The 15,542-nt window shown below is 33.7% G+C and overlaps 3 protein-coding genes across 3 annotated transcripts; all 3 read left to right on the forward strand.

The window, feature by feature from the left end:
• Positions 1–2,808: 2,808 nt before the first annotated feature.
• LOC147391878 (V-type proton ATPase subunit e1) lies at positions 2,809–8,586 on the forward strand. The gene is made up of 4 exons (XM_086459520.1): positions 2,809–2,966; positions 3,074–3,291; positions 7,057–7,104; positions 8,302–8,586. The coding sequence occupies exons 2-4, from the start codon at positions 3,194–3,196 to the stop codon at positions 8,366–8,368; spliced, it is 213 nt and encodes a 70-aa protein (XP_086315646.1). The 5' UTR covers positions 2,809–2,966; positions 3,074–3,193; the 3' UTR covers positions 8,369–8,586.
• A 219-nt stretch (positions 8,587–8,805) lies between these two features.
• Positions 8,806–11,265, forward strand: LOC147391879 (uncharacterized). The gene has a single exon (XM_086459519.1). It carries the CDS (start codon positions 10,676–10,678, stop codon positions 10,979–10,981), a length of 306 nt encoding a protein of 101 aa, XP_086315645.1. The 5' UTR covers positions 8,806–10,675; the 3' UTR covers positions 10,982–11,265.
• A 3,674-nt stretch (positions 11,266–14,939) lies between these two features.
• LOC147391880 (uncharacterized) lies at positions 14,940–15,542 on the forward strand. Its single transcript, XM_086460156.1, has one exon. It carries the CDS (start codon positions 15,004–15,006, stop codon positions 15,415–15,417), a length of 414 nt encoding a protein of 137 aa, XP_086316282.1. The 5' UTR covers positions 14,940–15,003; the 3' UTR covers positions 15,418–15,542.

A 15,542-nucleotide genomic window follows, 5' to 3' on the forward strand; every position in this document is an offset into this window, starting at 1 on the left:
TGTAAGGGTAGAAAGAAGTAAGGGCATTTGGAGGTTGAAGTAATGAATAAGGTAAAAAAGAGATTTTGGGAACAAAACAGAAAAATCAACCCTTTTTTTATTTATATGTTGAAGATGAGGGTATTTGGTAATTTTTTATTAGTCTAATAATAAAGACCAAGGTCAAAGGCTCATAGTATCAGTTTAAAATTTTAGGGGGGTATCTCAAATATTATGAACATGTGTAGGAGGATATAAAAACATTATAAATAAGAGTCGTGATAATCTGACTTAGGCACGTGGCATACTCAATTGACTTAGTTGACGTGACAGTCTCGAAAACCGTAGATATGTTGTCCTCAAGAAACAAAACCATATCTTTTTGTGGAGAATCACAATTTTGTATCTCAAGAAGATTAGATTTACGATTTTCGAGCCTGTCACGTCAGATAAGTCATTGAGTATGCCACATGCCTAAGTTAGATTATCAATAGTGTAAAAATAAAGTAGAATTCGTTTGGTTCCCTACATTTGACAAACCTTTACCTTGAACTGGTTTGGTTTGAACCAATTCACGATTAGCTTTCATAATAAGAATTTGGGTAGACCTGATCCCCCATGTGAAATGTTCAAGAAATTCAAGATTAGGCTTTTTTATCCCTAAACAAAAGTTAATGCCAGACTAAACTAACATTGTATTTAATTTTTCATTTACGCAAATAATCAAAATGACTAAATATATTACTAACTCTCCTTACAAATGAAAAATGACATTAAAATTGAAAGCGTTTACACCTTTTGTACGGTGTAAATTTAGTCTAAACCACAAGTAGTGGAATAAGCAAAGAAGAATAAGACCATGCCTTAGAAAGTTGAAGTCCTCAGGGATTAATCCCATAAATTACTTATTGTGTGTAGGAGGGGATTGCACGTGCCCTTAGAATTAGTCGTATGCTTTAAGAGGCTTTGATACCTCGGTTCCACACACACCACCCCTAGTTTTAGTTAAAGGTTGAAGATGGGGGTATTAAGTTATTTTCTTCATTGTTAGGGGTTTTGATGTAATTTTTAAGAAATCTAAAGAAAAATTTTATGGTTTGAAAAAAATTCTCTCTATTGGTAACTTTTTGTTTTAAGAAATATTAATTTTCAAATTATATTGGTTTTAACCAATCCTTCATGTATGTTTTGGTAAAACACCTTACAATATATATATATATATATATATATATATATATATATATATATATATAACAAATTGTGATATATACTTTTACTTTTAAATATGTATGAAAATGAATAAAAATTTTATATATCCAATTAATTATAACACGAACAATTATATCTATTAGTTTACTAAAGTTCACCTGTGCCTACAGCATGGGCGTCCTCTTTGGGATTAATGGGGGGTAAAAATGAAAAAAAAAAAAAAACAAAAAAACAAACTTAGAAGGGTATTATTAAAAAAAAAATTGATATTAAAAAGGTAAAAAATGAAAAACAATAAAATGGGTTAAGGGGTAAAAAATGAGATATCGTAAATTTAGAGGGGATGAAGATTCAAAGAAATAAAGTGGACCCAAAATATTGTGGGTGATGGGATGTTTGTCCCATATAAAATTGAAGTTGATGGGAGATTTATCCCCTCACACAATTATAGTAAGTGTGAGTTTTACAGTTGTGTTTTATTATATAGATATCCTTGTGTTAATATGCATAAATATTATGTATAATTTACTCGTCCTTTTAAAATGTAATTTAGTAATATTTAGTAATTTGTTCTTTCATAAAAAAATTCAATATTTTAAATTTATTTTCATTAAAAGGACTATTTTGATCTGACATTGCTATTTCTCAAAATATTCAATCTCACATTTTTTTTATACATAAATTTAATTGTTTTGGCCAAATATATTATTCATTGAAAATATTTTGCAAACTAAAGAAAATGCACAAAACTATATATGAAAAAAGAAATATTTTTATATATTTTATAGAAATTTAATTTTTATTTGTAGTCAACAACCCTAATTTTATTTGTCCTCTATAAATCCATAATCTTCAAACCCATAATCTCTAGAGTGAATTGTTTAACCTTTTCTACCATCTTTTAAATTTTGGTTGTCTTCATATTGGGGGTTTAATGGTAAAAGAGAAAGAATGTGACGGTTGAAGATGAAAATAAACATTGTTATGCTAGAGGTTGAAGACAAGCGATTTTGAGGAGAAAAATTAGGGCATTTGCAAGAGGTTGAATATTACACATTGTGATATATATATATATTTACTTTTAAATTACTTTTCACTGTTGAATTTAAAATTTAAATATAGGAGTTCGAAATGTGGTAATCATTTGAGCAAAACGACCCTTAGTAAGATTTTAAATCTTACTAAGTTAGTAAGGAAATTATTATTTTTTCAAAATCGATCTGATTTTTTTTTTCATAAAATCTATGATTGTGTTTTAGATTACCAACAATCCTCAGTAAGATATGAAATCTCACAAGAGAGCTGCTATTAGCATTCCCCCACCTTTCACTTAATACAACCCAAATAATCACAAAGAAAATAAATGAATGATTGAAAGTAAATAAATTTGAGATGCCAATAGAAATTCTCTAATTTTTTTTTACTAGATTTCTAATTTTTTTATTTACAGTTTTATACAAGCCTAATCATAATTATAAATAACTACTGAAATTGTTTGAATGTATGATATAATGTTTGGTAAAGTTGAACTAATAATATGAGCCAAATCTATGTAATGTTTGAAGAGTCTGTTTAAATCTTTAATTGGGGTGTGATAATTAATTTCAAAAATGGGGTGTAATAAGTAAAATATAGGGTGCCAATGGTATCTCTCTAAGTTAATTATCCGCTAGTTACTTATTAAACCAGAACGGAAACACACGATTCAATTATATCTAACAAAAGCATCGGAAGACGACGACCTTCAATTTCCGGAGAAGCAGAGCAGATCTCCTGAGGTTTAGGGTTTTCTTTCTCATGTTTTCGATTTAGGGTTTCTGTTTTGTTTCGATTAAATTTCACCCTCAATTCCAGAGATTCAGAAGAGAACTTCTTGCATTTGCAGATCCGAGAGCAAATTCTTCTTTATTTTGGAATTCTGGATTCAATTGATCCAGAAATAGAGCTCGAATTCGGATTCTCTTCATAGAAAGTTACTTCTTGGCAGTGGTGAGATCGAATCAAGATGGGCTTCTTGTTAACAACCCTAATTTTCATCGCAGTTGGAGTCGTTGCCTCCATATTGGCCAGAATTTGCTGCAACAAAGGACCATCAGCGAATCTGTATGTTCCATCTCATAATTTTTTTTTTCCTTTTCCGATTCGGATTTGATTTCAATTTTTGTCTATATAAGAAGAATATTTTATTTCAACTAGTTTAAAGGTGTCGTTTTTATTGGTTGTTGTTTCATAGCATGTTCGATCAGAAGTTCAGAACTGTTCTTTCGATGCTAGTTTGGTTGGTTTAAAGGATTGTAATTAGAATTAGTTTTAAGCATCTATTTGAAACTTATATATGAATCTGTTAATTCTGGATCTGGGTTTTCTTTTATTCATCTTTTTTTTATAGATGTTGAAGTCGTCTTGCAAACTTTCTTCAAAGTTTTCGTTCCATATATGGGTTTGATAAATAAATTTATAGTACTTCAATCATCATCATCATCAACAAACCTTTCTGTCCGTGGCCATGTCTTCTGTTAATGAAAGTGCCATGTTTTTGCCCCTTTATAACCTACACTTCCGTTGTCACTGGTACTGTTATTGGCCTTCATTGCACATGACCAAAAAAATTCTCAATTATCTCTCCCTCAATTTTATGCCATATTGGGGCTACTAATATATTTCCAATAATGCATTCATTTCTAGTTCTATCTTTCACTTATTGAGACTAGAAATTAATTCTCACTATTGTGCTTGCTTGGAATTTTATCTTTCAATCCCTCCACTCATTCATTTCAACATTCTAGCCTATGGTTCTTCTTTGAATATTTTTTCCTGATTTCCTTGCTCCACTAAGCATATCTAATCTCATTGCTTATAAGTTTTTTTTAGAGTTTGATTTATATGCATTGATTACATAAAACTACTGAAGCGCATCTTCAATTTAGCTACCCAGCTATATTACGTGGCTATATATATGGGACGTGTTCGGTGGACATCTTAAACTGACAACCATTTTTACACAACCACCCGGATGCTGACCATTTTTTTCAATGTTTTTAGCAATGCCGCCAGATGCCATTTGATCTTGTAAAATGGATGGCATCCAAGCAATGTAAAAATAGTTTTCACTTGTGCACGTCCTCCGAACATGACCCTATATACGTGGTGAAACCAAGATAAGCAAAGTGTTGCTTCAAGTGTCTATAAGCCCTCAAATTTTTAACTAGTACATATATACAGAAACCAGGATAAGCCTAATTTGGCTTTAGGTATCTTCTAGCCATTATATTTTTAACTAGTGCATCTTCTCTATGTGTGACCTTCTAAATTACACTTCACTCTATTTGGGCCCTCTTGCCCATAAGAGCAAAAGCATCATCCCTCTAGAGTCTATTATTTTTTATTTACTCCCCACTTTAGTCTGATCTACTAAGAATTTGGTATTTGTGAATAACACACACCAGGGAACTGCTTCTTGGATATGATATTACTCATCTATAAATATGGAAAGTTGAGGACCCAAGGTCCATTCTTGGTGTAAATCTACTGTAACTGCAAACTTATTTATCTCACCGCAACTTTTGTACACATTAGTCTTCACTCCCTTGTACTTTATATAGGATGGCAGTGTAGGCTTTTATTGGGTTCAAACAAGAGTTGAAAGGTTGCTAGAGACTTGGGTTATATGGGCTGGAAACTGGGTTGAGTGTTGAGTTTGTGACAACATTATTTTTAACATGGTTAATGACTATCGGACTGTTTTTGTGGGGCCGTCTCTAGGTTCTGAATAGGGTTGGATGAATTAGGGTTCTGAAAAGGGCTGGAGGAATTTGGATGAATTAGGGTTCTAAATTTTTTTATGTAAGAACTAAAGAAGGATTAGTTTAGATACCAATCAAAGTCTCAGTGTTTAATATACCTACTTTGCAATATTGTCACAAATCAGATTGTAAAACCATAAGTAGATTCAATTCAAATTCAGTTTCAAATTGCGGATTGTAAGATTGTTAAAGATTTTTATATTCATTTGGAAAATATGGATTATATAAAAATATTAGAAAATATGTAATATGTCTCATTTCTTTATAACTTTTTACATAGAGAATTTTTTTTACACAGTAGCTTATAAATAAAGGCAAGAAATACCTAGCTATCCTGCACTATGAACTATGAAGACATTGTTCTAACAATAAACTCATAGTTATACATATAGATATTTTCTTGTTCTCAACTTACAAATGAAGGCAAGGGAATCTACCTAGCTATACATATAATGCAACATGAAGACGTTGTTCTACTCCGAACTTTTTTTTTTATAGGTAATGAGAAAGTTAAGCAACTGTAATAGCACAAACACAGTCCCCCACCGGGCCACAAAATCCACAAAAGAAATTCCCCTAAACTTAACAAATACCTTGCACCAAAAGAAAAAGCAAGAAAAAATTGCCAAAGACACCCCTAGCAGATCGCACTAGGTGCTAACCTCCAAACCGCTCTTTTTTGCATAAAAAAAAGAACAACCCCATCCCAACCAAGCTATAAGAAGTGCCAAAATTGATGCAAGGAAGCAACCCTCAACTCCAAACAAGCCCAGGAAAAAACTCCAAATCTGACAAGAGAGAGAGTAGTGAAGAAGCAAATGCTCAGCTTTTTCTTCTTTCCTCAAACAAAGTCGGCAACCATTCAGAATACCTCTTACCATTAGCTTATACATAGTAAGAATCTTTCCCAATACCGCGCACAAAATAAAGAAAGCTACTTTTGAGGGAACTTTGCTAACCCAAACCGCCTTGGCTGAAAATCGAATATCGGAACTCACCAAAGCCTCATAGAAGGAACTAACTGAGAAGATCCCTGATCGGCTCCCCAACCACGACCACTCATCCCTATCATTACAGGAAACATTGAGGCCATCTAAACAATCCGACTACATCGCTGCCCCACCCACCTCCCAATCATTTAAATTCCTTAGAAAACCAAGATCCCAACCTTCCCCTTCTAGGATGGGATCTTGGTTGACAAAGGATGAAACTGGTTGATCCTTTTCTAAAGACAACAAAAATAAGTTTGGAAATCTAGCCACGAGAGAAGACTCACCACACCATAAATCCTCTCAAAACCAAATACTACTACCCGAACCAACTAAAAATCTGTTGTGTTTCCTAAACTCTGGCAACAAATTGAGAATTCCTCTCCACACCCATACAACTCTCGTATGCTTTTACTTTCCCATTCAAATGGAGCAAGACCGAACTTGGCTTAGTCATGCAAACAATAGATCCTTTTTTTTTTTTCTTTTTTTGCAGGAAAAAAAAATCAAAATCATGTATTATCATTTAAGCAATCTTGGAGAAATAGGGGTGGGGGGGGGGGGGGTGTGCAATTAGGACAACCCTCATCCTTGGTTGCATTATGCCATCATCAAATTTAACAAGTTTCCCTATCTCATTAACATCGTCATTATCAAAGCTTTATCCCAAAAAATTGGGTTGGTTAGTTTCTATTATCTCATCAACTGTTTTATTCTCAATTTTTCAAATTTGTTGATGGACAGCTTTTCTTGATATTTGTGTTAGGTGATGTTTGGTGATAAGTGTTGAATGACCACTCCTTTTCTTTCTAATATTTAAGAAGAAGAAAAAATACACATGTCTGTGCATTGTTTCACGTATTTTCATTCAAATTGTTGGACTTGGTAGAACTGTAAGATTTGACTCATGAATGACATGAACCATAAGACCCACAAATAAATCGTAGGATTTTGTTTTGAAGGAATTCATGCATAAAGGCCAAATATTGTTGAATACTTAAATTTGTTCGTCAATGGCTAGATTCACTGCCTTTTATTTTTCATCTAAATTAACTCCTATATTTCTGGTGATGCAGGTTCCACCTAACATTGGTTATTACAGCAACAGTTTGCTGTTGGATGATGTGAGTTCTTTGCTTTGCACATTTTTAAATACTGCAGTAATTTCCAAGTTTGGAATAGTTCTAGTTTGTTTGGATTTGGTTCGCTCTGCCTGGATATGTATTATTTGATCTTCGTTTCAATCTTGTAGAATATTCAACTTGCATGCATACCTTCTAACTAGGGTTTAAACGGCCTTTCTTACATGTGACCAAACCATCGTCATCACTAACTTGAATTTTGGAATATTTTAAGGAAGAGTCATGATAATATGACGCCCGCCCCCCACCCCAATGCCCCCATCACAGAACCACAGATCATTTCCTTGGGATACACAAGAAAAAGATTTATGGTTATGCGTATCCTGAGTCAAATGATCTATGGTTTTGTGATTGGGGCTTATAGGGGGGGCGTTAGAAAATCATTACACTTCAAGGAAAGTTAGTTTGACCTTGAATGCTAATAATCTGGTCAGATGCCATCCATCCTAGTATAGACTAGCTTTGCACCATTGGAAATGATGTTGCGTAGGTATGGTTATGGGTGTTCTTTCTTCTTCTTTTTTCCCCAATGAGTATGGTTATGGGTTCAATATTGGTATGGGGTCCAAGTCTTAGATTTGCTTAACCCCCAAAAATTGTCATAGAGCTAAATATTTTCTATTCTAATATCTTTACCATTTTTTTTAATTCTTGAAATATATATATATATATATATATATATATATATATATATATATATATATATATATATTTGCGTATGGGCTGTCGTGGACACCTTTTTTTTTCTGCTTTTGTTTTTATTTTTCTCTTAATGTTTAGTTCCCTAGTTTTCCAATTCGCCAGCATACTTATGTTCAATAAGTATGCCCTTGAGCTTTTAAACTGATCTCCATGATTAACCTTGTGTATGGTTTCATTTGCATGACTTTCGTGGTTCACTAAGACTTTGGTTTTCTTATTAGTCTTGACACTTGATATAAAATTTTAAACTATAGTCTTCCAATGGAATTTTATCTGTCTAAAACATGATGAGGAAATTTTGGGAATTGGGATATGGTTGACCTGCAGTTATCTTTCCTTCTATATTTAACTTTATGATAAAATCTGATTTAAAATGATTTAACAAGGGCTGATCTAACTGTTAGTTTACATAATTCCATTATTACTTTCTTGTTTCTTTAGAAGTAATTGTTTAATTTATGCTATTCTTTTTTTTAGGTGGGCGATTGTATATTTAGCACAGCTGAATCCCTTAATAGTTCCAATCCTCAATGAAGGGGAGTGAGATGTTCTGTCAAAGAGTTACTCAAAAGCCTTCGGTAATCTCAAACTTCTATGATAAATGGGTCTACATAAAAGTATCTTATTTCAGGTCTGAATCTTCTTCTATTGAATTCCGGCCCCGTTCTTGTTGGAATGGAGTCGGTTCATTTCTTAAAGAACTTGTGGTTTGTGTTTCTTGTTTAATTGATCCGCTTTACAAGACACTTACAATTTTTCTCATTTATCTTTGAAAATATTAGTGGTTGTTTCAGCAGACTTTGTTATTAATATGAATTCCATGGTTTCAAGGATCTAAACGATGGAGATTACTATGGAATTTCTGCTAGTTTTGATTCGTTGATTGCTCTGTCCATCCTCTGCCGTACTTAAAATCTGTATTTTTTTTTCTTAATTTGCCTTATTTTTTCTAAGACAATCTGCATGAAAGAAAGGTGAGTGTTTATCATGATTAACTCCGTCGAAAGTTTCATATTGGACGAGTCAACGTGATGGGCGATTCACGTTGACCAGGATGATTTGTCTCAGTGTTGGACAAGTTTTAAAACCATGACCATAGTAGAAGAAACTGTTCCATGGACTTAACTGGACTCAATTTGTGCTCTGAGGTCAAATATGGCTTAGGATCTTTGCCATGTGTGATGTATCTTTGTATTTGGGAACAAATCTTTATCTGAATCTCATTCAAAATATTGAAATTTAACTACTATGATTGATATTATTCTTATTAATTATAAATATTTTGTGATGGATGTTTTCGACCTCACTAATATGTTGAAACTAAATATTTATTAGCTATTGAATTTTTAAAATGTCATACTAGCCATTGAATCAGTAATAATCAATGTGGATCTAGCCTTTCAACTAGTTGAAAGTTATACTTCCAAAATCAATTATCAATTAAAAAAGTTTTATCACATAAAAAATTTATCGGTTTGGGTCTTTAGGGGGTCCTAATCTTTGATCCAAATTGGAATAAATGGATTTTCTAATTTATCCAATCCATTGACAGCCCCATTTGACGCCTTTTTACCCTTTTTGATGGCTAATTAAAGCACCTGGAATTATTTAAAAAAAAAATGCAGACATTAATGGCCTGGATCGTGAGTAAATGGGTCAAAGTTATAGTGTTGAAAATTTATTCTTCACATATAGGAAGATAGTCCACCCATTGCCCATACAAGTATCGGGTAGAGTGAGATTTAAAGGATGAGATAAAATGTTACGCAATTCGAGAAAAAGAAGCTAAAAAGGCTGAAAGAACAGATCTTACATTTAATGATATATAATTTAATAGATCACTAATATGCTAGTGCGAACTAAGTAGTTGGTAGGGCACTTTAATTCCATATCTACGATATACATCTCCACATTTGGTAAAAATTTGAGATGCTTCTAGGTTTCAAACTTATGATATGTCCTTTCACCTCGTTCTATTATACTGTACTTATTGACAAATGGCTTAAATGCCCTTGTCTTCAAATTGAAGCTGAAAAAACATTTGATTTTATTTTCAAGACTAATCATCTTTAACCTTTAGATTCTATCTACTTTTACTTTTAAAGTTCAAGAACAAAATAGGATTTTTTGAGAAGTAGAAAATGATGGAATTATGAGTATAAAAATGAATGATTACTTTCTACAAAGAGTTACGATGAGTAGAGATATCAATGGATTAGGTTTGGATTGGATCGGGGTTGATTTGGCCCTTATCCAATATATATCGGGTCAAATCTAGGATTGATCCGATAAGTATCGGATCAAATTTTTATCATATCTCAATATTAAGATCCAAAATCGAACCATTAGTGATCGGATAAATTCTGGACTGGACAAAACCCGATTTTATATAGAAAATCTACCATATTATCAAATATGGTCCTTATCATATTGGAACATGGTTCATCCAGAGCCGATCCAATAAGTTACCAGATCAAACCTTTATCGGAATCCCAAACATTGATCCAAACCCGATGTTATCAAATCAAAATGGATTGGGTTTCGGGTTTGATCCGATCCATGCAGCCCTAACGGTGAGGTTGAAAATGATGGATTGAAGATGAATTTTAATAGATTCAAAATGAAGGTTTTTTTTTAATAGAAATGGAAGATGACGGCATTTAGGTCATTTTCTTCATTGTCGATAAGAGAAGACCAAAGTCAAGGGGACATGTCATCAATTTCAAAACATTGAGGGTAACTCAGATCTTCACCAAAACATGGAGGGGTATGCCTAAACAACGCACTGTATATATAATGGGGAAGAGGAGAGCTTTTTTCAGACTTGTTTGATCTTTGATGTGAGAAGAAAATGGAGCAGAATAGGAAGGGGTTTGGATTCCCTATAGTAGCAATGATATTGATGATGATGTGGTTGATCATCACACCTTCACTTGCTTGCTATTCTGATCGAAATGGATGTAATAATTGCATTGTTGATCAGATGAAGTTTGGATGCCCATCTTGTGTGCCGATGCTGCGTTGCATGGCGAGATGCTTATGGGGTGGTACCTCGCAAAGTAAGTGTGTGAGAAAATGTGATTGCAAGGGGGGGAAGCCACGCCTCTCTGAGTGTAAGAAATGCATGGTGAGGTGCAAATGCAGCTGTGCTGCATAGATGTTATGGTACTACATAGCTAAGTAATATTGGTTTTATATATATGTTGAAGTGTATGTAACTATATATGTATTAAAACTCTCATTGTAATAAGGGCTTCCTGCTTTGCTTGCTTTCTAGGTGATATATATATATATATGTCATGTTACAAGTGCGCGCGCGCGTGTGTGTATGTGTGTGTGTGTGTGAGAGAGAGAGAGAGAGAGAGTTGTCAATGGGCAGATTCGGGCTGGGCTTGAATGAGCCTTAGGTGGGCTGTAACTTCAATCAGACGTAACCTCCATTCGAGCCTGTTGATTCCGAAACCAGTCCTAATGGATTTGGGCTGGGATCTGGCTGATTTTCTGGTTTTACAAAAAGATGATGCCTTTTTTTGATAAAGAGATTCTATTGCAACACCAACTTTTGCTAATGCCACCTCAATTCATATGTAAATCACTAGAGAATTTTAACACATTTGGGGTGATGTTAGCAAAAGTTGGTGTGGCAATAGAAGCTCTCTTTTTGAAATCATAAAGTTATTTGATGTTATTTTTCATCAAAATAATAGTGTCCATCTCAATTTTAAAAAAGACTAATGCTGGAATGACACAAATGACATGGTGGTGCGTGCATAACCGTAGACGTTTTTTACTTGTATCTCGTGGAAAAGCATCTACGGTCATGTGCGCGCCACCAAGTCATTGTGTCACCCGTGTCCCCCTTTGTGTCACCCCAGCACGACTCATTTAAAAATAGTTAGGGATAAGACACAGGCTGTAGTCTAGGCCTGAATTGAATGGACTGATCAATTTTGAACATGACCTACATTTGCGGTCGTATGGTGTCCCAAACCATATTTTTTTGAGTGGTGATAAATATGACCCCCCCCCCCCCCCCCCCCCACATGGCATACTCAATCGACTCCACTGACAACGTGTGCCAGAACCATAGACTTCATGTTTTGGGATACACAACTGCACATCGCCATATACACAACTACATAGATTTATGGTGATATGCTGTTGTGTATCCCAAGGGATAAAGTCTTTGGTTCTGGCATACCTCACGTGAGGGGAGTCAATTGAGTATGCCACTGGGGGAAGTCATATTATCACAACTCTATTTTTTAGCAAGCCGAGCTGGGATAATAGGCCGACAGCTGGCCGAATTGATAGCCCTAGATCAAAGTTTATAGGGTTTTTCTGCCTTGAGAGACTTCTCTATGCTCAACCCACAGTTGAGGCTCTCCATCGATATGATTATTAGAATTTGAGGAAAAATGCAGACTTCATTAGAGATCAGTTCTGATCTTCTAGAGGTAAATACACTTTTTCCTCGAGAGTCATTTTTTCTTGGGAAGCCCAACAATCATATCGAGGAGAGCATCAACGTATATTAAACCCCCGGGTTGAGGCTAGCATAAAATCGCTTAAGATGTTTATTAATAGCATAATGATGAGTAAAATTATTGCCCTTAAATATAAAAGAAAACTTATACCGACACACCAACTTTTACTTATAATACATTATCTATTTTATGTTAAATTATGTATGAGATGAGGATACATGCCTGTAGATATTCTTTATTTTTTACTATGACATCACTTTTTTTATTCTCTTATAAAATCACCTAACCCATTTTTTATTCTACTAATGCTCTTTAAAGAGAGCCCATCTTTCTCTCCAAATGATCGACTCTCAAAGAGATTGATGAATTTCATGGAGAGTTTCAATCAGACCTTTTTGAAATCTAGATATTTTTTAATTGGATCCTTTTATTATTTTTAAAATTTGACTTCTTGAAATCTAGGAGATTTGAAAATTAGGATTTCTTATAAGATTGAAATAAAATTGATTCTACCTTTTCTTCTATTTTTCCTCCTCTACCTCTCTCTATATCTCTCACGTATTTCTAAGAAACTCTCTTTATAAGAAATCCGAGAAGTTCTCTTTAATCTTATTTGAGGCACAATCCATAATTTTATCAATTTGGTGTACTAAAAGTAATAAAGTTGATATTTCAATAAAAATTCTCTAAGAAAGTTCTAGTGTCCAACAATTGAGATGGGAAGATATTCCCAATGGAAATTGATCCCTAGGAAACTGATATTTCTCTACCATCTCTAGTTTTGGACCATTGGATTGGAGAAAATCCAAGAAAATAATAATAATAATAATAATAATCAAGGGCCCTAAAATATCATTATAGTTCTATTTCTATTTTTATTTTTATGGGTAAGCTGGACTTGAACCCACGACCTCTAAGTTAAGGTTACAATATGTCAATAAACTGATCGAGCTATAGGTCTAAGCCTTTTTTATATAATGTTAACTGTTAATTACCTCTTGATTCCACTAGTCACTCTTGTGGTAGAATTCTGGGAATGTAGGAGAGAATTTTTTTTTCATCTTTGAATAGGGTAGGTACCAATTAATTGTCATTGAACTTTTCTTTTTTCTTCTTCTTCAAGGTTTATTGGTCTTGTTTGGAGCCTTGATTTTTTTTTTTATTTTAACAATAACTCACAAAATTCTCCAAATATGGGACTAGCCAATTAAATCGTGAATCGATAAATTAGTCAATGACTTATCAATTAATTGTGGAATATGGTAATACTTATACCCTTCAACCTAAAAATCTTATTTTCTTCAACATTCAAATCTCAAGAGAAAGATAGAATTTTAGGGAGATTGAAGATGACGGATTTTGGTAAGAAATCCAAAAAATCATTTGTATATTCCTCTAAGTATTTCTCCTTTTTGAACAAATTTTCCTATATTTATCCAACTGATCAATTGAAGCCCTATTAAATAATTATGAAATCAGAACTTTGTTACTATGTTAATCCATTGTCTGCAACCTTGATTCTTCTTTCAAAATCCTATAAAAATTCTTTTATATTTTATATCTAAGATAACAACATTTAATTTTTTTTCTAAAAGGTAAAAAAATATATATTGTCTTCAACCTCTTGAGTAAAAATTTATAATCTCTAATTTTAAAATTTTTTCGACCCATCAAATAATTGTCGAATCCGAACTTCCTTACTATGCCTATCACTACTTTCTACTAAAAGTCTGAATCCATGTTTCAAAAATCAAACTGATGATTGGATTAAAAATTTATCAAATTGGTCAAATTGTATTTGGACCTTGGTTCAATTTGGTTGGTCCTATCTACATTCATTACCAAAAAAAAAATATTAAAAACTTAAATTTTCTTATTTTTATTAAAAAAAATTGAAAATAAAAGAAAGAAGAAGAAGAAGAGACGACATTCACAAACCAATGGTTTACTGATCAAACCGAATTTACTACAAAATCCTATTGAACCACCGGTTCAGTCCAATTTTTAAAACACTGATTGAAACTATGGGTTATGTTTCTTCTAGAGTAGGGGGCATTGCAATGACTTACAAAACGCGGAATCTCGTGCCTAAGAAGAAAGTACTCAAAGGGGCAAATAGATTTTGACTTTTTAAAACTTTCTCAATTTCTTTTGACTTTCTAGACCACTCTAAAGTCTAAAGTCAAGGCAAATGGTTTTGACTTCACTTTCGGCCTAGTGCCTAGTGAGCACATTGGTATCCTACCCTAATATCATACGACAGGTACCCCAACTCAATGATATCAACTGTTCGATTGTTGGGCCCACATGTTGATTGGTGTTTAGAAGATGTTAATTAGGTGGATTATTGTGCCAACTTGCTGCTTTTAGGTTTTACCTCATCACATTGAGTCCATCAATCATGTTTACTTTGAAGGGTCAGGTCCATCGAGGATGAAGGATCGTAAGGTCCATCAAAAATGAGGTCTTTTTTTGACAGTGTAGAAGACAGTGGAGAGAGAAAGATAAACAATTGGCTGAAAAAACAAGCAAAAGTAAAAGTGGTTGCGCATTACACTACAGCGTGAATCTTACTATAATACAGGTAATGTCCCTGACTCATTACCTATATATAAACACAAAGCCAAACACCCATTTCACTAAAAAGAAAACTTCTCTCCTTTCTTGTTTAAGAACAACAACAGAAGAAACAATGAGTGTAGAAGTGTTAGATGGTGCAACGATTCGTAACTTTGTCGAGGACAAGGAAGCCTTCGAGAGTACAGTCCGCGACCGCTTCCATCAGTTGGACACAAACCATGATGGTCTACTTTCTTATGCAGAGATGGTGAAGGAGCTACAAAGTTTGAGGATCTTTGAGACCCATTTCGGTGTTGATGTCAAGATACACCCAGATGAGCTCTCTGTCGTCTACCGATCCTTATTTCTTCAGTATGATCATGATTCCGATGGGACTGTTGACTTGGAGGAATTTATGGTGGAGACTAAGCAAATGATGCTTGCAATGGCAAATGGTTTAGGATTCTTGCCTGTTCAAATGGTCCTTGAAGAGGATGGCTTCTTGAAGAAAGCTGTCGAACGAGAGTTGACCAAAATTGCAGCTTAAATCGTCATTAATCTCTTCTTTGTCTATTAATCTTGTTGTAAGGCAATAGTATTTTTTTTCTAATGTATCGGCACCCACATAAATTTGAATTTTGTAATTGAGTATGATTAATATATACATGTTTA

Source organism: Akebia trifoliata, chromosome 11 (assembly GCF_017979445.1).
Source record: "Akebia trifoliata isolate Shusen 1 chromosome 11, ASM1797944v1, whole genome shotgun sequence".
NCBI classification, from domain to species: domain Eukaryota; kingdom Viridiplantae; phylum Streptophyta; class Magnoliopsida; order Ranunculales; family Lardizabalaceae; genus Akebia; species Akebia trifoliata.